The sequence below is a fragment of the Podarcis bocagei genome, assembly GCF_964188305.1.
Source record: "Podarcis bocagei genome assembly, chromosome: 5".
Taxonomy (NCBI): Eukaryota; Metazoa; Chordata; class Lepidosauria; order Squamata; family Lacertidae; genus Podarcis; species Podarcis bocagei.
Genome location: NC_138129.1, coordinates 3,004,953 through 3,031,703, shown reverse-complemented (window position 1 = coordinate 3,031,703; position 26,751 = coordinate 3,004,953). Strand labels below are relative to the sequence as shown.

Here is a 26,751-nt window from a genome sequence, read left to right as displayed (position 1 = left end):
TCGCAAGTATGACGGGCAGCATCACAAAACAGAAACACTCTCTGGCCATTGAGAAAAGCGAAGAAGTTTTATTGTGAAGAGAGACACCATGAGCGTAGAATATCACCCACAATCCAGTGCTCAAAGCTTAAAAAGCATCTGAATTGTACGGGTGACTGTGGGACAGGAAACCTTAGCTGACACCTGTCTATCTCGGGAGGCAGTGGAGAAGTGTGCCTTTGGGCATGAAGTTTAACAGTGCCTTTGAATAAGGTCATTTGAAAACTGTGCATATCAAACTATTGTTTTCTCCCTCTGGGGCGATTCCTCTGATTCATAGAGTGGAGTGGTGAAGGTCATACCTCAGGGGGAGGCTTGCATGTTTGAATGCCGCACCCCCCCACAAAATTGTGCCTCCCTCCCTGCACACAGAAATGTAGCATGCCAAGAAGAAGCCTATGCTGAACTCTTCGTTTCAATCTGCTATCTTTCTATGCCTAGGGAGATGCTCTGTTTCCATAGGAGAGCTCTAAGATGTGAGATCTTTCACCTGCAATCTGGAATAATTGAGCTACCTGGTCTCCTGTGTTTTACGCTTCTGCTCCTTTGCATTCGACCCGCAGCCTAACACAGAGAAGATGAGTTTGGATTTGATATCCTGCTTTATCATTACCCTAAGGAGTCTCAAAGCGACTAACAAACTCCTCACTCTGTGAGGTGAGTGAGGCTGAGAGACTTCAAAGAAGTGTGACTAGCCCACGGACACCCAGCAGCTGCATGTGGAAGAGCAGGGAAGCGAACCTGGTTCACCAGATTACGAGTCCACCGCTCTGAACCACTACACCACACTGGTTCCCTGAAGCACACTGAAGCACATTCAGACCCAGACTCATGCTAAAATTCAGCATGGGTTTGCAATGCCAAACTTAAGAGTCCACTCTTACCTTTCTAATATTATTTTTTGTATCCATCTTTCCCGTTAATGGAAAACACCCAAGGCCTAACCACCTACAGACTATGCAAAGGCTCCTGCCTCCTATTTGAGAGTGTCCTGCTCCTAGCATCTAGCATTTGTGCAAATCACCCTCAACTTGACCCCAGGCAGGAAACAAAGTGCAAAATGTTATTGTTGTTTTTATTATTATTATTATAATTTATATACTGCCCTATACCCGGGGGTCTCAGGGCAGTTCACAGTTAGGAAAACAAAGGATAAGATAGGTATAGGTTCTTCTTTCTTGCTAAGATATCCCTCTTGACTTTCTGCCGCAGCCGAAACCAGGTGGAATGTCTTCGGATGCGAGGTCCCCTTGGCCATCTCACACACACAATGCCAGCATCCCCTGCAGACGTTGGAAAAGCGAAAAGTTTAGCTCATTGTTGCCCATAAATAACAGATGGTGACATCTGGGAGAAAAGCATTTTCTCTTGGGAAGAAAAGCAATGACAAACCTAGACAGCATCCTAAAAAGCAGAGACATCACCTTGCCAACAAAGATTCGTATAGTTAAAGCTATGGTTTTCCCAGTAGTGATGTATGGAAGTGAGAGCTGGACCATAAAGAAGGTTGATTGCCGAAGAATGGATGCTTTTGAATTATGGTGCTGGAGGAGACTCTTGAGAGTCCCATGGACTGCAAGAAGATCAAACCTCTCCATTCTGAGGGAAATCAGCCCTGAGTGCTCCCTGGAAGGACAGATCCTGAAGCTGAGGCTCCAAGACTTTGGCCACCTCATGAGAAGAGAAGACTCCCTGAGAAAGACCCTGATGTTGGGAAAGATGGAGGGCACAAGGAGAAGGGGACAACAGAAGACGAGATGGTGGGACAGTGTTACAGAAGCGACCAACATGAGTTTGACCAAGCTGCGGGAGGCAGTGGAAGACAGGAGGGCCTGGCGTGCTCTGGTCCAGGGGGTCACAAAGAGTCAGACATGACTAAACGACTAAACAACAACTCCCATAAATAAATGGTGGGGATCGTATTAGGACAGGCCTACATAATTTAGGAAGAAGCTGAGTGCTGGAGGAAGCTCTAAGCAGTGAAGAGCAGAAGATCCAGGAGTCTTCATGCCTTCTCTCTGCATTCCAGCCCATGGAAACTAGGGATAGAAGAATCTATCCATTTCAATTCCTCTCCATTTTTCCCAATCAGCTATCCACGTCAGTTTGTAATTTTATTTAAAGTCCTCCTGCTGGGAATTTCTGGGAATTGCAGCAGGGGAGAGTGCTCCTGCTGTCTGCTGGGTTGGCTGCTGTGAGAACAGGCTGCTGGACTAGTATGGAAACGTACTGGGAGCCAATGTAGGTCTTTCAAGACCGGTGTTATATGGTCTCGGTGGCTGCTCCCAGTCACCAGTCTAGCTGCCGCATTCTGGATTAATTGCAGTTTCCAGGTCACCTTCACAGGTAGCCCCACGTAGAGCGCATTGCAGTAGTCCAAGCGGGAGATAACCAGAGCATGCACCACTCTGGCGAGACAGTTCGCAGGCTGGTAGGGTCTTAGCCTGCGTACCAGGTGGAGCTGGTAGACAGCTGCCCTGGACACAGAGTTAACCTGCGCCTCCATGGACAGCCGTGAGTCCAAAATGACTCCCAGGCTGCGCACCTGGTCCTTCAGAGGCACAGTTACCCTATTCAGGACCAGGGAGTCCCCCACACCAGCCCGCCCCCTGTCCGCCCAAAACAGTACAGTCATACCTCGGGTTACAGATGCTTCGGGTTGTGCGATTTCGGGTTGCACACCGCACCAAACCCAGAAGTACTGGATGGGTTACTTCAAGGTGTTGGCACTTGCGCATGCGCAGAAGTGCTAAAACATGCTTTGCGCATGCACAGAAGTGCCGAATCGCAACCTGCAAATGTGCAGACATGGCACTGCGGATTGCGAACACTGCAGGTTGCGAACATGCTTCCCAAACGGATCATGTTCGCAACCCGAGCGTCCACTGTACTTCTGTCTTGTCAGGATTCAACCTCAATCTGTTAACCTCCATCTTATGTTATTATTATGGGATATGCATCTCCATCCAGAGCCACTAGTTCTTACTCATAGTTTGCCACAGCTAGAGCTGAATCAGGGCTGTAGAGAACACGGTCCGCTAGGGAAGTTATATATAAGGAATATTTCTCCTGGAAAGCAGATTATTTGGCTGGTCCAGTAGTCCCAGCATGTGGAAATTCATGGAAAAGCATCTTACGTGTGGGATTTGCTAATGGGGAGAATATGGAGCAGAGAGCCCAGACATGTTTGGATGCGTGGCTGGAAGGAAGGTATCACTGGCAGACTTACCTGTGTAAAGTGAATCGCTGGATAATTCCAGCGAATGTGCAGCACTGGAGGCAGAGGGATCCCGACGTCCAGGCACTCTGAAAAAAGCAACCAGAATAAGCACCATAGCAAAGAAGAGCAGAGAGGAGCATTTTCTTTGGGTCATGTCTGAGCCATAGTCTAGACCAGCATTCCCAAAACTTTTCATTGGCCTAGGCAAGTCAAACCGCTGCATTAGCAACACTGAAGTGATCTCCTCGGGTGTGATGGCCTGGGACTCTGGCTCGGACTCAGACCCAGAGGAGTCTCAGTCCGCACCGGATCCTTTGCCTCAGACAGCATCTGAACCAAGTCTGGGGCCTGATCCTGAAGAGCCCCAGTCTGCACAGGTTCCCCTGCAGCAAACACCAGCTGGGCCGAGTCAAGGGCCTGATCCTGCCCTGGCTCCAGATGCAGGGATGACCTCGTTACCTCCAGCTGGGCCATCACTTACAGCTGCTCCACTACCAGTTGGGCCAGCAGAGGATGAGGCGGCCCCTGGGTCTAGTAACCCACCAACGTCTCCCAAGCTGCAGAGACTGAGGTCTGAGAGAAGGAGAGACCTGAGTACTCACAGGAGGAGTGCTCGTCTTCGGGCGAGACAGGGAGGTGAGTCACTGGGGGATCAGGACTGCCCAGACAGAGATAAAAGGCTGCTGGACCCCGCCCCAGGTTGCGGGAGCAATGTTGCTGTTTGCCTGATCCTGCCTGTGATCCTGTGCCTGACCTTGCCTGGTTTCCTGCCTCGTGTCCTGCCTCGGCCCTGTTGGACTGACTCATCGTGGAACTCTTGGATTCGGGACCAGACCTGGACCACGTTACTTGGGTTACCCCTGGGCCCAGCACACCGGGGCACAAGCCTGGGCAGTGTCCCCGGAGGTCCTGGGATGCTCACACAACAAGACCGCCCTCTCAGCCTCACTGATGTGGTCGAAAGGGAAGCAGAACAAGACCTTTGGCATCAGTTGGGCTGCAGGAGTTGCCGAAAGGAGGCGTACAAGGCACCATCCAAATGAAACGCACCAACAAAAATGGAGAACAGATTTTTTTGAAAACGAGAAGCATTTTTACTTGGTATTATAGGTCAGGATATTGATAGGCAAGATGTTAAATTGTTTTTATCTGCAACAACTGCGGCAAGAGTATTGTTAGCCCAGAAATGGAAGCAAGAAGAAATTCCGACGAAAGAAGAATGGCAGACAAAATTAATGGACTACGCAGAATTGGACAAAATGACAGGAAGGATTCGAAACCTGCGGGACCAGAGATTTACAGAAGATTGGAAGAAGTATATGAACTATTTGAAAGCAACTGTAACCAACAAATTACGCTAGTAGGACTACAAGAAGTTTGTAAGGAGGAATATGTGAAGTGCTACAAAGTAGATAAAGAATAGAGATATTGGTTTCTGAGTTTTAAATGTAACAGGGAAAATAAGAAATGTATACTAAGAGATTACATTGGAAAATTTTCAGACAGGACTGATGGAAGTCAAAAAAATTGAATAAGATGTAAAAGTATGTTTAATTACTGTTGAAAATGGTGTGTTAAAAAAACTAATAAAAATTATATATATAAAAAACCAAAAATGGAGAATCTAAAGGCTCTTATGCATCGGTGTTGCAGTTGTGGCTCCATGAACATGGGAAGGTCGAGATCAGTATTAGAGCTTATCTGTACTTCCAGCTGCTTTCTCCAAGGAAAACTGCTCTTTAGTGCTCCATCGGAGCAAACAGCTATTTGAATTTTCTCCAGATTGCCATTTGCTCTGATTTAGAGCTAGGTGGGTTTTCCCTGGAAAAGGAGCAGGACAGGGAAAGCCACTTGGACCCGTTCTTTCTAGGCACAGTGCATGTGGAAGTGTGAGAGGGCTTTTCATGTATAGAGGGTGTGCCAGAGATGGGACTTGAGTTGCCTTACCGTTGACTTGTGGCACAAACGTTTCTGCTATAAGCAACTTCATCAACTTCACGAGGACAGAGACCTGTAAGACAGAACAACGGAGGCAGTGATCTAGGAATCAAACTGGCAGAGGATGTATGCGCCATCACAAGGGGGATTCAGACTGGATCCGGCTCAAGAGGGGCGTTTTATCCGAGGTGCATGAGCTGGGGCGGTTTCTATCAGTGCAAATGACCTCCTCAACAACTGCTTCTTGTGAGATGAGTTGATAGATCCCCATGGAAGATTTAAGTCTCGGGTGGTTTGCAATGCCTCCATAATCAACACCTCTCCAGGAAATACAATCTAGAGAAGATTGTGTCAATTGCACGGCAGCAAAAAAGGGTCCTCCAGTGGAATTCATCCAGAGTCAGGATCCTTTCCATTCACAGCTTAGCAGTCGCTTCTTTGGCTCTGAGTGGTGCTGTGGGTTAAACCACAGAGCCTAGGGCTTGCCGATCAGAAGGTCGGTGGTTTGAATCCCTGCAATGGGGTGAGCTCCCGTTGCTCGGTCCCTGCTCCTGCCAACCTAGCAGTTCGAAAGCACATCAAAGTGCAAGTAGATAAATAGGTACCGCTCCGGCAGGAAGGTAAACGGCGTTTCCGTGCGCTGCTCTGGTTCGCCAGAAGTGGCTTCGTCATGCTGGGCACATGACCCGGAAGCTGTACTCCGGCTCCCTCGGCCAGTAAAGCGAGATGAGTGCCACAACCCCAGAGTCGGCCACGACTGGACCTAATGGTCAGGGGTCCCTTTACCTTTACCATACCCACCTACACCAGTTTAGCATTTAGGCAGCTATTCCCAGGTTTGCACTCACTGGGGCATTTGCAGCAACAGTGGACCACTCCCCCTCCACCAGTTTATGTACCTCCCCCCAACGGACTGTGCACATGCAGCCAGAGACTACACCTGTGTGGAAACTGCCTCTGTTCTTCCCTCTTCAGTTCTCTCCTGGTTCTGGGATACTGTGCTGCAGGAGATGGAGGGGAAGCACCTGGCCCTTCACTTGCCAGACCTGCTTCCTCCTCCTCTTCTGACCCATCCTGTGCCCCACCTTCTGGCCCTGAAGCTTCCTCTGCCTCCGACTCTCGTCTCCTGGCTGGTACACTTCCCTACAAATTACTGGACCCCTCTCCTGAGTCAGAGACCTGCCCCTAACCCCCTGAAGCTCTCTGGAGCCAAACTTCATCTCCCTTCCACAAACACTGCTCCACCTCTCTGTTTTGCCTGGCTTCCCATGGCCAAGATGAAGCTTCTAGAACAGGCATAGGCAAACTCGGCCCTCCAGATGCTTTGGGACTACAACTCCCATCATCCCCAGCTAATGATGGGAGTTGTAGTCCCAAAAACATCTGAAGGGCTGAGTTTGCCTATGCCTGTTCTAGGGGGCCCCTATTTAAGCAAATGTTTGCGTGTCAGATCGTTCTGTCTCTCTGTCTAGCTAGCTGTGCCTCTATTTCTGCTCCTTTAATACTGTAAGCAATTCCTGTCCCTGTGGAAGGTGCAATCAAGGCGTCAAATCAATTCGGTCAATCACTAAATGGAAAAGAGCTTACGTTAACAGGTCCAACTTGGGAAGAAACCAGGAGCAGCTCAAGACTGTGGAAAGAAGAATTTGTACATAAGGGTCAAGGGAGACATGACGGTGGACCCAAGTGAGCCAGTTACATCCCAAAAGAAAGGACGGACGTGACAATTCACGTCATGCTGCCTCCCAGGACTGGCCAAAATAGGGAACTGCTGGACGCCCAGCCACACAGGCAACTAATCCAGAATGCGGCAGCTAGACTGGTGACTGGGAGCGGCCGCCGAGACCATATAACACCGGTCATGAAAGACCAACATTGGCTCCCAGTAAGTTTCCGAGCACAATTCAAAGTGTTGATGCTGACCTTGAAAGCCCTAAACGGTCTTGGTCCAGTATATCTGAAGGAGCATCTCCAGCCCCATCGTTCAGCCTGGACACTGAGGTCCAGCTCCGAGGGCCTTCTGGCGGTTCCCTCACTGCGAGAAGCCAAGTTACAGGGAAGCAGGCAGAGGGCCTTCTTGGTGGTGGCACCCGTCCTGTGGAATGCCCTCCCACCAGATGTCAAAGAGACAAACAACTACCAGTCTTTTAGAAGACATGTGAAGGCAGCCCTGTTTAGGGAAGCTTTTAATGTTTAATAGACTATTGTATTTTAATTTTTTTTTTGGAAGCCCAGCCAGAGTGGCTGGGGAAACCCAGCCAGGTGGGCGGGGTATAAATAATAAATTATTATTATTATTATTATTATTATTATTATTATTATTAGGAAGGCTCTTTATCCCAATAGACCAGAGTAAGTGAGGTGATATCCCTTGAACCTTATAAAGGCTTCTGGTTCCAGGTCAGGCTTGCTTTCTGGTCTGGACAAGACTGTTGGGCTTCTTTCACTCCAAGCTCAACCGCACAGCAGCAGGGCCTGACTGCAGCCAACGGGAGCTATAGTACAAAAGATCTGGAGGGCACCAGGTTGAGGAAGTCTGCTCTATTGAAGGACCACACATATTTGCTATTGGGTCCCTGAAGCACAGATTCACACAAAGCGGCAAAACGTCCTTGCAGGTTATTAACAGGATTTTTATTTGAAGTGCATATGCAAAACAAAGGTATAGGGTGATCAGTACGCAACCTGCACACAGTAGTCAGGGTGCGCCCCCTTTATATAGATTTGCAGAATAGAATACCACCTGATCTCCTGTAAGCCACCTGATTTCTTGTAAACCGAAAGTTTTGGCAACTTCCATGGGCTTGTCCCCCCTTTCCTTCCTGCACCAGCCTCTCCACGCCATGAGCCTCAACACGTGTTCAAATGTGAAACATGTGATTTATACTGATAGCAATAAGATGGGGCTTTGTCTCCTGCATTTTACTCCTCCCGACTGGGGCCCATTCAAACTTGCTCTTATCTTTATTGCCTAAGCTAGACATTCCAACGAGAGGCCCATTTGCACCGTAACATTTAAGCAAGAAAAAGCTTTGTTCTTCTGGCTGGTGAAAAACCTCAACCCTCTGGAAATACCTCGCCTTAAACAGTTTTTGGGATCATATAGAGAACAATATTCTAATGGCCCCTTCACTATAACATCCAAAGAAGTCCACCCCTGCTCTGCTTCGACTCCCTGAGACTAAGCGATCGTGCAACAGTGAGGCAAGATACCTGGCCAGTTTCGTAGTGAAGAACAGTCTGCCGCCGAAAACAGAGGCATGGACACTCAGTTTTAAGTTCTGCAATCAGACAAGGGGGGAGGAAAACTAATCAGATGGTGGGGAGACTGGAAAAGTCCTTTCTCCCTGCCATTCCCTGGACTTGAAAGCCAAGCCACGCAGAAAACTCTTGATTCCAACACTTACGGCCTTCATGACAAAGAGCCCAACGAGGGACCCGGACGGACCTTTCGCCAACAAGGCAATCTCGACGGAAAGCTCAATGACGGCTCTCTTGGGCTCCAGGATAATCCTCCGGATCCCGACCAAAGAGATGGTGATTTTCAGCGGCGCCTTCAGCGGACACTTGGGGCACTGTGAAGGGTGCAGGCAGAAAGGATATTTTTGATGCGTTTCTCTCTCCTGGTTTTAACGTATCTGTGCGGGGCTTATTATCTGTTTGTTTGGCTGTAAGTTGCTTTGCTGGGCAAGAAAAAGCGATGGACAAATTGGACCAATAGACGAAAATAAAAGATGCCTGTACGTGGGCATGTGGTTGTGGCGAGTCACTGGGGCACCCCATCGAAGGATCTTTTTCCCAAGGTCCCTCAGACCTGCAGCTGGTGGAGGTTGGTTCATTAAGGCAAATAGGGCACTGCCCCACAAACATCAGCCTGCCCCCAATTGCCTGCCTCCCTAAGTTATAACCAGTCTAGGGCAGGGTTTCCCAGGCTTAGGTTTCCAGGTCTTTGGACTACAGTTCCCATCATCCCTGACCACTGGTCCTGCTAGCTAGGGATGATGGGAGTTGTAGTCCAAAAACAGTCAGAGACCCAAGTTTGGGAAACCCTGGTCTAGGGCAGGCAGAGGCAAACTCCGGCCCTCTGTTTGGAACTACAATTCCCATCATCCCTAGCTAACGGGACCAGTGGTCAGGGATGATGGAATTGTAGTCCCAAACATCTGGAGGGCCGGAGATTTCCTAGTTTCCTGCTCTTCCTTGGCCTCAGCAGAACTCAGCTGGGAAAAGGAAGATGGGGGGGGGCATTGACTCTGCTTGTCTGTGGCTCTGGCTCCCCCTACTGTTGGCCTCCTTGCCTTCCGCCTGCCAGTCTCACATTGCACCAACCACAGCTGTCTGCAGCAATGCTTCCCCTTTTTAGATGCCCGGCCAAAGACTTGTCTGCTTCAGCAAGCCTTTGATTCTTTTTGCTGGGGGCTTTTTGCACATTTTCTACCCCCGCCCCCGCTGCTTGTGACACGGCTGCTGTGCCCTTTATGAACTCGAGAGCCAGTGTGGTGTAGTGGTTAAGAGCGGTAGTCACGTAATCTGGGAAACCGGGTTCGTGTCTCCGCTCCTCCACATGCAGCTGCTGGGTGACCTTGGGCCAGTCACACTTCTGTGAAGTCTCTCAGCCCCACTCACCTCACAGAGTGTTTGTTGTGGGGGAGGAAGGGAAAGGAGAATGTTAGCCGCTTTGAGACTCCTTAAAGGGAGTGAAAGGCGGGGTATCAAATCCAAACTCTTCTCTTCTCTCCTCCACAGTTTCCTAAATAAATGTTTTTCTTGGATGTTTCCTGCTAAGGGTGATTTGCTGCCACCTTGCTTTGCTGTGCTTTTTTTTGTTTTCCCTTCGGTGGTTTTTATCGCTATCCTTATCGACGGTGTGGCTTTTGAAGATAAAACAAGGCACACACTTCTTAAAAGCAAACACCCGCTCACCTTTTGATGTGACAGAAGAGACGCAATGGCGGTCGTCAGCTCGCTGGCAGCGGAGAACTGTTGGCACAAAATGGCGTTGCGTTGAAAATGGAAGAACTTTTTAAAAGACAGAAGTACTGTTTTGGGGGGACAGGAGGCGGGCAGATGTGGAGGACTCCCTGGTCCTGAATGGGGTAACTGTGCCCCTGAAGGACCAGGTGCGCAGCCTGGGAGTCATTTTGGACTTACAGCTGTCCATGGAGGCACAGGTCAATTCTGTGTCCAGGGCAGCTGTTTACCAACTCCATCTAGTACTCAGGCTGAGACCCTATCTGCCTGCGGACTGCCTCACCAGAGTGGTGCATGCTCTGGTTATCTCCCGCTTGGACTATTGCAGTGCACTCCATGTGGGGCTACCCAGAAACTACAACTAATCCAGAATGCGGCAGCTAGACTGGTGACTGGGAGCGGCCACCGAGACCACATAACACCGGTCTTGAAAGATCTACATTGGTTCCCAGTACATTTCCGAGCACAATTCAAAGTGTTGGTGCTGATCTTTAAAGCCCTAAATGGCCTCGGTCCAGTATATCTGTAGGAGCGTCTCCACCTCCATCGTTCTGCCTGGACTCTGAGGTCCAGCGCCGAGGGCCTTCTGGTGGTTACCTCGCTGCGAGAAGCAAAGCTACAGGGGACCAGGCAGAGGGCCTTCTTGGTGGTGGCGCCCGCCCTGTAGAACACCCTCGCACCAGATGTCAAAGAGAAAAACAACTACCAGACTTTTAGAAGATATCTGAAGGCAGCCCTGTTTAGGGAAGCTTTTAATGTTTAATAGGTTTTGTATTTTAATATTCTGTTGGAAGTCGCCTGGGGGGCTGGGGAGACCCAGCCAGATGGGCAGGGGTATAAATAATAAATATTATTATTATTATTATTATTATTATTATTATTATTATTATTATTATTATTAAAAAAGCTTCATTTAAATTAAGTGGGTCGTTGTTGCACTGCAAAGACCCTCTCAGTTTGACCCTCCACCATGCAAGGCAGTTCATGGGGTGCTCTGACGTGTCAGAATGCCCTTCCCTAAGGACATAGCAGAAGGAACAGCTGAATCCATTTGGCTTTCTGCGATGAAGGGTGACACGAGGCCTCTCCTTATTCTTTCATACCCAGCCATCCGATGGCGGAAAGCGTTTAACTGTGTTGAGATGTTTTAACTATAATGTTGTAGCATCGGCATGTTTGCTTCCCTGGGCTCCTTTGGTGGAAGGGAGGGATATAAATTTAGTGAATAAATAAATGAAATCTTTTTTTTTTAAAAAAAGCTACTGCACTGTCAACTGAAACGTGCATAAACATTGGCAACAGGATAGATAAGTGTCCTCTCCTAAAAATGTTTAAAATAACCTTTGTTAAAAAACCAGAAGCCTTTTGTTTAGGAATTTTAGGTACCAACATCCCAAAAGATCAGAAAAGACTTTTATGTATGGGACAACAGCCCACAGATGAAAAGAAGGCAAAGTCGCTACCAGAGAGGAATGGCAAGTTAAGCTGATGGACTACGCCGAAATGGCAAAACTGACTGGAAAACTCAGGAACCAAGAGGACAAAAACTTTAAAAAATAAATAAATAGTGGTGCAATTGAATTCCGACAAGCACACAGAGCGCGAACAAGACTGAGTGTATGGGGGGGGGGCTTGTTTAATTTCACTGCACACAGGTGGTGTAGTGACAATATCGGTTTATTATTTATTATTATAACTTTAAAAAAAGATGGGGATAATTTTTAAGTTATTTAAGAGACCACTGCAAGCAGATGGAAACATCAGCAGAATTTTGATCTCTCTTGTAATGTAACAAATACCATGGATAATGTGGATTGATGTAGAATATAGATTATGGAATAATATGCAGTTGTAAATGTTGATAATGAGACCCACGGAGGAGATGGGGGGAAGTCGCGAGATTCGGAGTAATCTCTATATATGGAATATCTTAAAGTTTTAAGTGTCTGTATGCTTATCACATTTATAAGTTTTAAATTTATTGTTGTACATTGATTTAACTGTATGTTTTCTTTCTGGGAATGTACCCCCAAGTGTGTTTTATAAGCTGGTCTCCGACGGTAATAAATTATCTATCTATCTATCTATCTATCTATCTATCTATCATCTATCTATCTATCATCTATATCTATCATCTATCTATCTGTCTATCTCAGTGTTTCCCAACCACTGTTCCGCGGCACACTAGTGTGCCGCGAGATGTTGCCTGGTGTGCTGCGGGAAAAATTAAAAAATTCGAAATATTTTTTTTTAAAGTCAAATTTTTGATTGGGGCGCCGTCACTAGATGACCCCTGGGGTTCCCTCCCTCCCTTCCGCTCTGCGCCTCCCTCCTCCTCCTCCTCCTCCGGGGAGGCCCTTCCTGGCTCTCGGCCAAGGCTTGGCGGCTGCCACTCACTCACTCGCTCGCCCACCCGTCCTTCCATCCCTGCACCCGGCCTCTCCCCCTCCGTCCCCGGCGCGGGGGCTGCCGGGATCCGTAGTCCCCTCGCCCTTGGGCTCCGCGCCCGCGCGGGGTGCGCAAACTACGTTTCCCAGCGTGGCCTGGCGGGCCGGGCGTTTTGTTTGAAGCGCTCTTCTCCCGGCCATGGAATGAGCGCAGCGGCGGCGGCCGGGCGGGCAGGGGCTCTTCCGCGCAGACCCCGCGCAGCCTGCCTGCGCCCCCGCGGAGATCGGGCGGCAGGATGGAGCCCGGGGATCCCCGCGGAGGCGGAGCGGCGGAGGCGGAGGCTGCCCCCCAGGTAGGGCTGCGTCGGGGTGTGTGTGTTATTTTTGCAATGCTGCATCCGCGCCGGAGGGGACGCATCGGACCGCGGGGAGACCCCTTGGCGGGCGTGCAAGGCAATGCATGCGTGCAGGCGTTGCATGGAGTGCAGTGCAATGCAATGGCAACGCGGCGCCCTGCATGCATGCATGCAACTTCCACCGGCGCTCCGGACTTGGCAGGTGAGGGGGGTCCCCAGTGGGCGGCAGAGAGAGCCGGGAGGGCGAAGGGGAGCCGGGGGGAGCAGCGCTGCTCCGAGCCGAGCCCGGGGGGAAACTTCGGCGTCGTTGCGCCGGGTGTTGGAAGCGGAGGCTGGCGGGGGCCCCTCACCTGCAAAACCTGGTCGCCTCTCATATATTTCGTGCATTGCATTCATCGCTCGCTTTCTCCTCCAAGGAGCTCCCGGGGGCGCGCGTGGTTCTCCCCATGTTATCCTCGCAACAACAGCCCTGCGAGGTGGGTCAGGCGAGTGGCCCAAGGGAGCACCCAGGGATTGTCCTGGCCAGGTGGGGTGATTTGAACCCTTCTCTCTGCCCGGTCTTCGTCCTCATTTAGCCCCCACATGTGCATGACTGTGCATGACTGAGGTTTCCCCCCCTCGTCTTGGCTATGGTGTGAGTCTGTGCTGTTAATTAATGGGGTTCTGCCTTCGGAGAAGATGAGCCAGCCCTCAAGGAGGTGATTATGTAATTTGCTAGCAATTCATGTCCCTCCTGGCGTGACGCTGCGCGCTGACGTCACGGGGCTGTAATGGTGGTGTGCCTCGAGATTTTTTTCATGAAACAAGTGTGCCTTTGCCCAAAAAAGGTTGGGAAACACTGGTCTATCTATCTATCTATCTATCTATCTATCTATCTATCTATCATCTATCTATCTATCTATCTATCTATCTATCTATCTATCTATCCATCTATGGAAATATGTTTGGACTGTTATAATTTTGTATTTGTAAAATCAAATAAAAATGATTAGAAAAATAAAGAAAAGCTAAGCGTCCTCTTCTGCACCCAAAGGCGAAAGGCTAGCTGGGTGCTGGGGTCACATGACTCAGTCTCTGCCTCCACCTGCAAATTTTGATGAGCCAAGCAGAGAAATTTGCAACCCTTCTACCTGACGTGCCGCCACTCACCACTTCCGGGGTGGAAATGAACTCTTGCACCCGGATCTGGATCAGAACCATGAGGATGGCGTCCAGGCTTGCCTGAGACATCCCTAGGCAGAAGCCATGGTGATGCAAGACAGGGAGGGTGACAGGCCCTGCGCCGACAGGGAGGGTAATGTATCGTCCCCCAGTTCGGATGATCATCTGGAAAGCGGTTGGAGAAAGAGCGAAAAAGCACAGCGCTGTTACTCAAAATAATGGTAGCCTTTATCACTTTAGCGGGTGGCGCTGTGGGTTAAACCACAGAGCCTAGGGCTTGCTGATCAGAAGGTCGGCGGTTCGAATCCCCGTGACGGGGTGAGCTCCCGTTGCTCGGTCCCTGCTCCTGCCCACCTAGCAGTTCGAAAGCACGTCAAAGTGCAAGTAGATAAATAGGTACCGCTCCAGCGGGAAGGTAAACAGTGTTTCTGTGCGCTGCTCTGGTTCGCCAGAAGTGGCTTAGTCCTGCTGGCCACATGACCCGGAAGCTGTACACTGGTTCCCTTGGCCAATAAAGCGAGATGAGCGCCGCAACCCCAGAGACTGGACCTAATGGTCAGGGGTCCCTTTACCTTTATCACTCTCCAGCCCACAGTCTTGGAATCCTGCTACAGTGGTACCTCGGGTTGCAGACACTTCAGGTTACAGACTCTGCTAACCCAGAAATATTACCTCAGGTTAAGAACTTTGCTTCACGATGAGAACAGAAATCATGCTCCGGCGGCGCAGCGGCAGCAGGAGGCCCTATTAGCTAAAGTGGTGCTTCAGGTTAAGAACAGTTTCAGGTTAAGAACAGACCTCCAGAACGAATTAAGTTCTTAACCCGAGGTGCCACTGTATCTGGGAGTTGGATCTCAGCAGTTTCTTGACATGCTGAATATACCCGCCAAAGAATCTAAGAGCGCAAAAATACCTCTCCTCCCCCCATGTGATGTTCTGGGGGTTGTCCCAACACCCCACATCAATTGGAGGTGGGGGAAGGGTGCAGGTGAGTAAGGAAGCCTTGTTGGGCTAGCAGAAGTCCTAGGACAGGCTAGTGGGATTGGTGAGTTAAACTGGCCGGTTTTGGCTGCCACGGCTAACGGCCGCCGACCAAACCGGTTCCGTGAATCCTTTAAAAAGAGCCTTTTTTTGGGGGGGGGGAGCAGCCAGCGCAACATCCCATGGCTGTGAATATTCCCTAGGTTAATTCTGAGTGGAAGGCGGATCTCCTCTGTGTACGTTTTGTATGGAGCTCAGCTTCCCTTCAGGGGGGGAGAGACCCTGGGCAGGGCGGCTTTGAAGTCACACACGCTCCTTACGTTGAATTCCAGCGCGACGTAGTTTGAAGTTATCAATGGCAGGCTGGCGAGCTGATATTGCATGGTAGCCACGGTGCCCACGGAGTAAAACACTGCAAGGAAGAAAACACAGCGATGGTGTTACAGTCTCATTAACACACATTTCAGACGCACAGGTCCTTGCCAGCAATACCATATGTTGTCTACAGTATCCAGCTGCTGATAGCCGGGCTTCAGAACGAGGGTATGGCTCTATATCTTGTTCACAAGGAGCCATTTCCTGCTAAGCGCGGGCATCACGTACAGACCACGCTTCATTTGCCTGGCACAAGGGATGCATTTAGTGCATGGCACAGGGAGTGAAGATAAGGAAAGGATCATAGCGCTCTATGTGGGGCTGCCTTTGAAGGTGACCTGGAAACTACAACTAATCCAGAATGCGGCAGCTAGACTGGTGACTGGGAGACCATATAACACCAGCCTTGAAAGACCTACATTGGCTCCCAGTACGTTTCTGAGTACAATTCAAAGTGTTGGTGCTGACCTTTAAAGCCCTAAACGGCCTCGGCCCAGTATACCTGAAGGAGCGTCTCCACCTCCATCGTTCTACCCGGACACTGAGGTCCAGCACCGAGGGCCTTCTGGCGGTTCCCTCACTGCAAGAAGTGAGGCTACAGGGAATCAGGCAGAGGGCCGTCTTGGTGGTGGCACCCGCCCTGTGGAACGCCCTCCCACCAGATGTCAAAGAGAACAACAATCACCAGACTTTTAGAAGACATCTGAAGGCAGCCCTGTTTAGGGAAGCTTTTAATGTTTAACAGACCACTGTATTTTAATACTTTGTTGGAAGCCGCCCAGAGTGGCTGGGGAAACCCAGCCAGATGGGTGGCGTATAAATAATATATTATAATTATTATTATCATCATCATTATTATTATTATCATCAGTGCATTCTATCTGGGGGCACCTGGACCACTCCAAAGGAGTGGCAAAACATCTCTTTTTGTTGACCCCCAGTTAGAGCTGTTGCTGAGTAGGGTTGAATGAAGAATAATCACTGTACATAATAGGAAAAACAGGGAAACTCTTTTAGGCCCTTGTGTGCCCACATTTAGCCAGGAAGGTTCGCTTTTGGATGACCCAGCTTTTGGATGACCCAGCTGGCTGTAACAGATTATTATTTACAATAAGAAATTGCTTTGGGGATTTTTTAGTGGGCATCAATAGAGAAATTTAACTAAACTAACAGCAATGACAATAATGAGTTATTGCTTAATTCCAAAATAGGCTTCTAAGTGGTTTACAAAGCATAAGAACCAGAGTACTGCAAACTCTACTTTAACCACTGAATATTGGTCCAATACACCAAATGTTAAGACTAACAATAGGAAACTGTGTTTTTATGCTCTTGGGAAACTTTTTCACCCTATTAATAAACCAAGGTGAAAGAAGGACCTCTCTGCTCTCATGCAAAGAATACAGTATATGTGGGCAGGTCAGGAACTGGTGTTGCCTCTTGGCACCCACTGGGAGCAGTTTGTGAAATTATCTGTGTTTCCTTTATGCCTATTTATCTACCACGGCCTTGTAGCTGAATGTATGCATTTAACCAGTGCATTTATAAAGCACTGATGCTGCTGACAACGGAAGTTGATGCTGCCCATAAGCACTGAGGCCCAGGAACCTTTCGTGGCTCCTTTTCTAGAAGAAAGAGGAACAAACATTCAAGAAGTTGGCAAGGAGAACGAAGGAGAGAGACGTTTGGGCAGCTAGTCAAAGTAACTCACCATTGGCAGTGCATAGAAAATCGACCCCTGAGACGTTGATGACCACTTCCACCGCTGTGCACACCTGAAATGCAAGGCAAGTGATTTAATACAAAGGAGAAGCCTTGGTTTCCCACCCTTGAGCTTGTTTGCTTCTGGGTTGTCTTCAAAACGTCTCCAGGAGTAAGAATTCATGCTCTTTGAATCGATCACTGGACCCCACTATTGCTCTGTCCATGGCTCTGTTCTCCCTCTCTGGCCATTTTAACTTGGAATTTAGGCTTTGCGCTTATGCCTTATACTGTAGTTCCCATGGAGTGATCCTCAACCCCTTTTGATTGTCGTCGTACTGGAGGAGACTCTTGAGAGTCCCATGGACTGCAAGAAGATCAAACCTCTCCATTCTGAAGGAAATCAGCCCTGAGTGCTCCCTGGAAGGACAGATTCTGAACTGAGGCGCCAAGACTTTGGCCACCTCATGAGAAGAGAAGACTCCCTGGAAAAGACCCTGACGAGAAGGGGATGATAGAGGACGAGATGGTTGGACAGTGTTCTCAAAGCAACTAACATGAGTTTGAGCAAACTGCGGGAGGCAGTGGAAGACAGAAGTGCCTGGTGTGCTCTGGTCCAGGGGGTCATGAAGAGTCGGACACGACTAAATGACTAAACAACAACACTCCAGTTATACACAAGTTGTGGCTTCTCCAACAGAGCAAACAATGGCTGATACAGGATGCCAGCTGGAAAATTGACTGAGCCTCCCATTTTAATTTTTATTTAAAAAGCAGCCGAAGACATCATTGTAGGGGCATCTTGTCTACATTGGTAATCTGCAAATATATGTATTATGATATTCCCAAGACTTATTAAACCCTCTTTCATGGCTGAAACACACAGGGTCCATGGAGCTGCAACTCACCGTCTTGTGGAATGATGCTGTAAGGATGGTCGTTACAATGGGCCTCACTTTATTCACCAACAAGCTGCAGGAAAAAGCAAGTAAGAAAAGAGGGAAGGAAAGGGTCTGGGATGGCAGCAGCTTGTTATAAGCTCATTCTGAAGCCCACATTCTTCGTGAGTGCAAAGCTTATCTTACAGATGTGTAGGACACTTCCAAGAACTGGAGAAGTTGGGCTGCATCGTGTTTTCCCCGCATTGCAATTTTTGCTGGTACCTGCTCTTGTGATTTATTGCCTCCCTGAATGAGGCAGAATTAACCCTGGACCAATACAGTTACCAAGGGCTGCAGGAACTGAGAGAAGCACTGGCTGGTTCACGGTTTCCCCCCCATTGCGAATTTTACATAGCACGCATGCACGCGCGCGCGCACACACACACACACACACACCATGATTCATGATATATTGCCAGGTCAAAAATTATGAAACCGATATCACAATATGGATTTCATACCTCAGGTCATACCTCGGGTTAAAGTTGCTTCAGGTTGAGCATTTTTTGGTTGTGCTCCGCGGAGACCCGGAAGTAACAGAACACGTTACTTCTGGGTTTCGCCATGCGCGCATGCGCAGATGCTCAAAATGACATCACGCACATGCGCAGAAGCGGCAAATCGTGATCCACGCATGCGCAGACGCAGGTTGCATCCCGTTCGCATCCAGAGGTACCACTGTATCAATATATTGCCCAGCCCTAATCTCTAGTCATGCTGCCAGAAGAAGCAAAGTTCCTTCTTCTGCCACTAATGATATTTTTGCATTGCTTGGAATGTAAACATGCTTTCAGTATTGTTATTGATATTGTAGTACTGTACTGTACTGCACTGTTATATTTTACATTTCTATCCTACTCTTCCTCCTAAAGAAGCCCAGGATGACAAGCAGCAAGCAATGAAACAAAATAAAGAATGTCTCAAAACTTCTTCGAATGGTTATCCTTTGATCATCCCACAACACCACCTTTGGGCAGTGAAGCCGAGTGTGTGCTGCGGCTGGGAAGGGATCTGGTTTCCTGAAAGGATTCCGGGACCAACTTTGGCAGCTCTCTCAGTCAAAAGCATGCACACGAAACTGTAGGAACGAGCACGTTGAGCGAATTGCGTCAGCACTTACTGCGAAGGGCAGATGATCCTTGCGATTGCGAATTCACTCTTGCACACTTGCATTCTGATGTGGAAGCCGCCCGCAAAATAGCTCTCAAACCTGACTTCTGCTTTTATGTCTACGTCTAGGATGATGTCAATCCGCTCAAAGTGTTTGCCGAAAAAGCTAGGAGACGAAAAGACATGGAACAGAACCCCAGTGAGATTCCTCCCCCACTGCATTCCTTAACCGCCAGCCAAAACACTGTGTTTCTGGGCAAAGCATTATGTTTTTAATCCAGCAGAGAGCATCAGTATTTGGGGTTCTATGGCTTGTGTCCAAAGCTTGCCCTATATAGAGACCTCTGGCCTGTGCTCCTACTTAAAATGATCAGCTGGTAGCTGCCTTATGGTGAACCTAAGCATATATAGTCCAAGGGCTGAGCTCCAGCAAGTCATTGCCACCCAGTGGTGTTAGCCAGTTTTGCTCAGACTTATGGGTTCAGTAGCAGATCTCTGAAGGCCAGTGGCTGCGAACAAACACCAGGAAGGAGCTAACACCTTCCTGCCCTGTTCGTGAGCATCCTAAAAAGGCTTCTGTTGGAACCAGAATGTCAAGGTCAATGGGCCTTTGGTCTGACCAGTGGGGCTTGTCCTATGGCTTTCTGTCCCCGGTGGATGGCACATTTCTTAACGACTGCTTGCTCCCAGGTCACAGTCTTGTGGACCCCCACCTGAACTGGCAGTGCCACTTGGACAGAACACTTTAAAACAACAACAACCACAACAACAACAACAACAGGGGAACAAAATGTTCAACCCTGCAAGTGATAAATCGTGCCTTCCAGACCCTCCCCTACAATATCCACAGAGGAACGCCTTAACTTGGGAAGCAACCCACCCACCCACCCAAAACAAAGGCAACCAGTAGCAATGAAATAGGCGGAAAGCATGCAGGGGGAGGGGGTGAAACTCACAATTTACCGCTGAGATGAAATCTGGCCTTGATGCACACTAAGGAATCTACCTTTTCATACAGCTCCAGACTGACTGATGGAGTGAAGACCCTCACGACATGCAACCTGAAGATTGAAAAACAGGCAGCAGAGAGAAATGAAGTGGGCATTCAGTTGGCCATGGCTGACTATATATTGGGGGGGGGGACTAATGCTGGGGTGGTGGCGATGCAGGAGGCTCACTCAAATTCAAGAGCATGAGATAATCCACTTTACAGCTGGGAGCCGGTGGTCAAGCAGTGGTGAGGAACCTGGAGCCCTTCAGATGTTAGGATCCAGCTCCTATAGAAGGCTCAGTCAATGTAGCCTATTATTATTATTATTATTATTATTATTATTATTATTATTATTATTATTCAGTGATGGTGGTAGCTTTGCCATTTGCCCCCTCCTGCAAACTGGTAAGAACTTAAGAACATAAGAAGAACATTGGATGGATCAGGGCCACCCAGCCCAGCATCTTGCTCTCCCTGTGACCGACCAGACGCCTTTGAGAAAGCATAGGAGCAAACTGAATCTGAGCAAACACCCTCTCCGTGGCATGGATTGCAATATTGCTCAATTGCACCCAAGGGCGGAAACAGGGGAAAGAGCTCCAGATGGTTCTTTTTACGCTCACTTCAAACTTTCACTTGTCCTTTAAGATATCTGAGATCAACAAGAGCCTGGACTTGGGAGAAGCGTTTGTGTACACAAGAGGTAAAAGAGATCCTTTATTTCGGGTAGGCTCCGTGCCAACCTCTCAGGTCAGAGGTCATGGCAGCCTGTCCGTTGTCTTGTCACAGGACAACAACAATTCTCTTCTCTGAGTGGCCATGTACTGGGGGCGGCCGCCGAGACCATATAACACCGGTCTTGAAAGACCTACATTGGCTCCCAGTACGTTTCCGAGCACAATTCAAAGTGTTGGTGCTGACCTTGAAAGCCCTAAACGGCCTCGGTCCAGTAGACCTGAAGGAGCGTCTCCACCTCCATCGTTCTGCCCGGACGCTGAGGTCCAACGCCGAGGGCCTTCTGGCGGTTCCCTCATTGCGAGAAGCAAAGCTACAGGGAACCAGGTAGAGGGCCTTCTCGGTAGTGGCGCCTGCCCTGTGGAACGCCCTTCCAGCAGATGTCAAAGCGATAAACAACTACCTGACATTCAGAAGACATCTTAAGGCAGCCCTGTTCAGGGAAGTTTTTAACGTGTGATATTTTATTGTATTTTTGGTTTCTATGGAAGCCGCCCAGAGTGGCTGGGGAGGCCCAGCCAGATGGGCGGGGTATAAATAATAAATTATTATTATTATTATTATTATTATTATTATTATTATTATTGGCAACCCACAACTCACTGAAAGTGGTCCTGAGGTGGTTTTTGTTTAACTAAAAGTATGGGACTTCCTCCCACAGGAGACAGTGGTTGTCACCAACTTGGATGGCTATAAAAGAGGTTGAGACAAAGTCATGGAGGAGAGACCTATTGGGGGCTCCTAGCCAGAAAGGCCCTGATCCGCCTCCACAATCGGAGGCCGCACTGCTTCTGAGTACCACTTCCTGGAAACCTCAGGGAGGGAGATTTGTTCCTGTGTTCGGATCCTGCTTGCAGTTTCCCCACAATGGGAATCTGCTTGGCCCCAGTGAGAACAGGATGCTGGCTTAGACGGTCCCTTTGGCCTGATGCAGATGATGCTCTTCTGAGTGGTCCATGGTGAACACAACAGCTGAAAACGCTTAAGGTCTTCTCCTTGAGTGGCGTGGGCTGGAATTTTATTGACATGCCAATAAAGGTTTGACACTGAGCATGCAAGCCTTGCTCCACTTGGGTGCAACTGTACTGAACTCATGCAATTAAAGGGAAGGGGAAGGATTGCCAGGGAGGATACATGACAGAAATTTATAAAATCATGCATGAACTGGAGAACGTATCTAGAGACAGATTTTCCCCTCTCCATCTCCTATAGCATCAAAACGAGGGGGTAGGGATGCATGAATTGGTCAACTTTATATTCACCCAAATTCTCTCTCTCCCCCCCCCCCCAATCTTAAGTTAATTTCACCAGATTTCCACATCAGCCTGCAATTTCCATGCCTGTCGTTTAAACCCTTCTTACAGGATTTACTATAATGTAAAAATAACACCAGAAAATTACGCTGGTATCCTTCAGAGAAGAAAATGAAGAACCAAAGTGGCAGTGAGTGGGGGGAGTTTTTAAGTCCTTCTCCAGGCCTTGCAGGGTCCCAGGTGTGGGCAGGTTCTCCCAGCACCTGCAATGCACATTTCTCAAAAGATTGGTGCAGCTTAAAGAGGGATGTGTGCACTTTGCTCCTTTAGCCGGGAGGTCTCTTGGGGATAGGAAATGGAGGCAGTGAGAGATTTTACTTTCTTGGGCTCCATGATCACTGCAAATGGTGACAGCAGCCACAAAATTAAAAGACGCCTGCTTCTTGGGAGAAAGGCGATGACAAACCTAAACAGCATCTTAAAAAGCAGAGACATCACCTTGCCAAAAAAGGTCCGTATAGTTAAAGCTATGGTTTTCCCAGTAGTGATGTATGGAAGTGAGAGCTGGACCATAAAGGTTGAGGTTGAATCCTGACAAGACAGAAGTACTGTTTTTGGGGGACAGGAGGCGGGCAGGTGTGGAGGATTCCCTGGTCCTGAATGGGGTAACTGTGCCCCTGAAGGACCAGGTGCGCAGCCCGGGAGTCATTTTGGACTCACAGCTGTCCATGGAGGCACAGGTCAAATCTGTGTCCAGGGCAGCTGTTTACCAGCTCCATCTGGTACGCAGGCTGAGACCCTATCTGCCTGCGGACTGTCTCGCCAGAGTGGTGCATGCTCTGGTTATCTCCTGCAATGCACTCTACGTGGGGCTACCTTTGAAGGTGACTCGGAAACTACAACTAATCCAGAATGCGGCAGCTAGACTGGTGACTGGGGGCGGCTGCCGAGACCATATAACACTGGTCTTGAAAGACCTACATTGGCTCCCAGTACGTTTCCGAGCACAATTCAAAGTGTTGGTGCTGACCTTTAAACGGCCTCGGTCCAGTATACCTGAAGGAGCGTCTCCACCTCCATCATTCTGCCCGGACGCTGAGGTCCAGCGCCGAGGGCCTTCTGGCGGTTCCCTCATTGCGAGAAGCAAAGCTACAGGGGACCAGGCAGAGGGCCTTCTCGGTAGTGGCACCCACCCTGTGGAACGCCCTTCCAGCAGATGTCAAAGCGATAAACAACTACCTGACATTCAAAAGACATCTTAAGGGAGCCCTGTTCAGGGAAGTTTTTAACGTGTGATATTTTATTGTATTTTTGGTTTCTGTGGAAGCCGCCCAGAGTGGCTGGGGAGGCCCAGCCAGATGGGCGGGGTATAAATAATAAATTATTATTATTATTATTATTATTATTAAAGAAGGCTGATCGCTGAAGAATGGATGCTTTTGAATTTTGGTGCTGGAGAAGACTCTTGAGAGTCCCATGGACTGCAAGAAGATCAAACCTCTCCATTCTGAAGGAAATCAGCCCTGAGCGCTCACTGGAAGGACAAATCCTGAAGCTGAGGCTCCAATACTTTGGCCACCTCATGAGAAGAGAAGACTCCCTGGGAAAGACCCTGATGTCGGGAAAGATGGAGGGCACAAGGAGAAGGGGACGACAGAGGACGAGATGGTTGGACAGTGTTCTCGAAGCTACAAACATGAGTCTGACCAAACTGCGGGAGGCAGTGGAAGACAGGAGTGCCTGGCGTGCTCTGGTCCAGGGGGTCATGAAGAGTCAGAGATGACTAAGTGACTAAACAACAACAACATCAATTGCCTTGTGCCAAGTGACCACTTGCACCCATTGACCCATTGGCCACCTTGATCTTGGAGGTTGTCTTCTTTGTTGTTGTTGTTTTTTTGGGGTGAGGATGGGGCTTGGCTCCTTTGGGCATCAAAGTTTGTTTTTATTTGCCTGCCATGTTCTCTTTGCACCTCATCTGGCTTTGAGTTTGGACTAACAAAAGCCAAAGGAGATTAAGCAGTCAGGTGCTAAAAGAAATAAATAAATTCAAATGTATTCCTGGCGAGCCCTGAACAAAGCCAGCCAAGAACTACATTGAATTATATTTAAAATCACAGCATGTTCCCTGCTGTTCTAGAAAATGAGATAAAGGCCCTCTTGTAACCATCACAAGGCCTCCTTTGGGTCCGATTCTTTTCCTCGATTCCCCTTCCATTCTGAAATATGGCGCTGCAAATGCCTCATCATTTACTTACTCCTTAATCCAGTTTTCCGGGTGCTTATCTTTGTGAGGGACATCTGGGAACTGAATGGCCAAGAAGTGGCTCTGGAGAAGCTCATTCCGAAGGAAGACGGAGGAGACATCTGAAACATACAGGAACAGGATCACGGCATAGGATCTTGTGGGTGGAAAATAATTCGCTTGGCATGGGTTGTCTGTTATTACATACTATGCAGCTTCACCCCCGGCAACTATTAAACACACACACACACACACACACACACACACACACACACACACACACCATTTTCAGTGTTTACTGAACACTGAGATACATTATATTGTATTTCTCTACCAGTTTTCTCTCACCAAAGCAGTGCTCTCAGGTAAAAAGGTAAAGGGACCCCTGACCATTAGGTCCAGTTGTGACCGACTCTGGGGTTGCGGCGCTCATCTCGTTTTTTTGGCCAAGGGAGCCAGTGTACAGCTTCCGGGTCATGTGGCCAGCATGACTAAGCCGCTTCTGGTGAACCAGAGCAGCTCATGGAAACGCCGTTTACCTTCCTGCCAAAGCGGTACCTATTTATCTACTTGCACTTTGACGTGCTTTCTAACTGCTAGGTTGGCAGGAGTGGGGACCGAGCAACGGGAGCTCACCCTGTCACGGGGATTCAAACCACCGACCTTCTGATCAGCAAGTCCTAGGCTCTGTGGTTTAACCCACAGCGCCACCCAAGTCCCAGGTAAATCAAAGTAAATGTTCAATGAGCCATTCAGCCTTATTGCAATGACTTTCAGGAAATGTTATGCTGGAAACTGGTTCAAGAAATCTTGTTTCTTTTTTGCCAGGGCTCAGGGCCCTGTAGATGACGTGATGGAAGGATTGGGGTGGTGAACTTTGGAGCAGAGGAGAAGATACGCGAAGGGCACAGTCTCGCAGCCCATTCCTATCCATGTCTACTCAACAGTAAATGTATCTAGGATTGCAACCTTAGCTGATTAGGCAGATGACATGCTAAGGGAGCTGCAAAAAAAAAATTGTAGAAATTCTAACTCGGCTAAATTTTACCCAAAAGACTCTGGGATTCCTAAAAGCAGGTGATGACACACCTTTCTCGACCTTTTTTAAAATTGCTGTTATTTTTTTAAAAATGGGGTTTTTGTTGCTGCGTATTTTAGTGGGTTTGATTCATTGCATACTACAGTGGTACCTCAGGTTAAGAACTTAATTCATTCCAGAGGTCTGTTCTTAACCTGAAACTATTCTTAACCTGTTCTTAACTTTAGCTAACCTTTATTCTTAACCTGTTCTTAACTTTAGGCCTCCTGCTGCCGCTGCACCGCTGCGCTGCGATTCCTGTTCTTATCCTGAAGCAAAGTTCTTAACCTGAGGTACTATTTCTGGGTTAGCGGAGTCTGTAACCTGAAGTGTCTGTAACCTGAAGCATCTGTAACCCAAGGTACCACTGTACTTGAATTAGGGAGCTTTATATTGCAATGTTTGCGAAATTGGCTTTTGCACTTGTAAAGTATGTAGATGCCACTTTTGGCAGCAGTCAAGAATAACAGTGATAGCAAGATGCAAGATGTGCTGTAAGCCAAGGTCAACTCACCGCTCTTCCACCTGAACATCACAGCTCAGCTCAGTCTCCTCTGTCCACAAACCTGCTCTTCAAAACAACTGTGATGGCCTTCCTTAAATACCCAGATTGCCTTCCTGTCCACTACCACACCCAGCACAAATTTCTCCACCTTGATCTTTGAAACGTTGCCATGCCAACTCCTCTGTTCTCGTAACTCAAACTATCTCCCCTCCAGGACTCCCTATTTCTCCAGCTCAACCAAACTCAGCTCCCTGAAGCATCCTTGGGCTGCCTTGAAGGTCTCTGCTGCTTAAACTTTGTGGTTGACGCTTATCCCTGAAAGATGCTTCCCAGAACATGCCTCTTTTTCTTCTCCCAAGCCCCTTTCCATAGCTCCCACAAAGCTCTTGGCTTTAACCCCTAAGTCTTTCTGACTGCCGCTCCGTCAAACGCCTTGCACCCTGGTGGTGCCAAGGAAAGAAATAAGCAGGTGTCGGCAACGGGCAGCAAATCACCCCCCTTCCTGAAGAAATCCATGGAAATCAATAAAAAGGTTCTTTCACAAGTTTAGGTGGTACCAGTTTTCAACGGATGTGATTCGGAGCAAGCAGAAAAGGGAGCTACTCGCGCCTAACCAGTGCAAACATGAGTCACGAAGAATTCTTACATTTGTGAGCAATGGCCGGACTGACGATGGACACGATCCCATGTGAAAGTCCTTTTGGGCCTCCTTGCGAGGGGCTGACCAGGCTGCAGAGAACAAGCAGCCCCAAGAAACTCCACAT

General features: G+C 48.6%; 1 protein-coding gene across 1 annotated transcript; it reads right to left on the bottom strand.

Moving 5' to 3' along the window:
- Window positions 1–82: 82 nt before the first annotated feature.
- Window positions 83–26,751, bottom strand: LOC308587750 (BPI fold-containing family B member 4-like; the record flags this gene model as incomplete). Its single annotated transcript, XM_081195516.1, has 15 exons — window positions 83–1,322; window positions 3,269–3,345; window positions 5,207–5,270; window positions 6,785–6,827; window positions 8,411–8,478; window positions 8,605–8,772; window positions 10,121–10,177; window positions 14,061–14,237; window positions 15,374–15,465; window positions 17,140–17,203; window positions 18,038–18,101; window positions 19,191–19,346; window positions 20,137–20,241; window positions 24,418–24,526; window positions 26,634–26,751. The coding sequence occupies 15 exons, from the start codon at window positions 26,749–26,751 to the stop codon at window positions 1,299–1,301; spliced, it is 1,386 nt and encodes a 461-aa protein (XP_081051642.1). The 3' UTR covers window positions 83–1,298.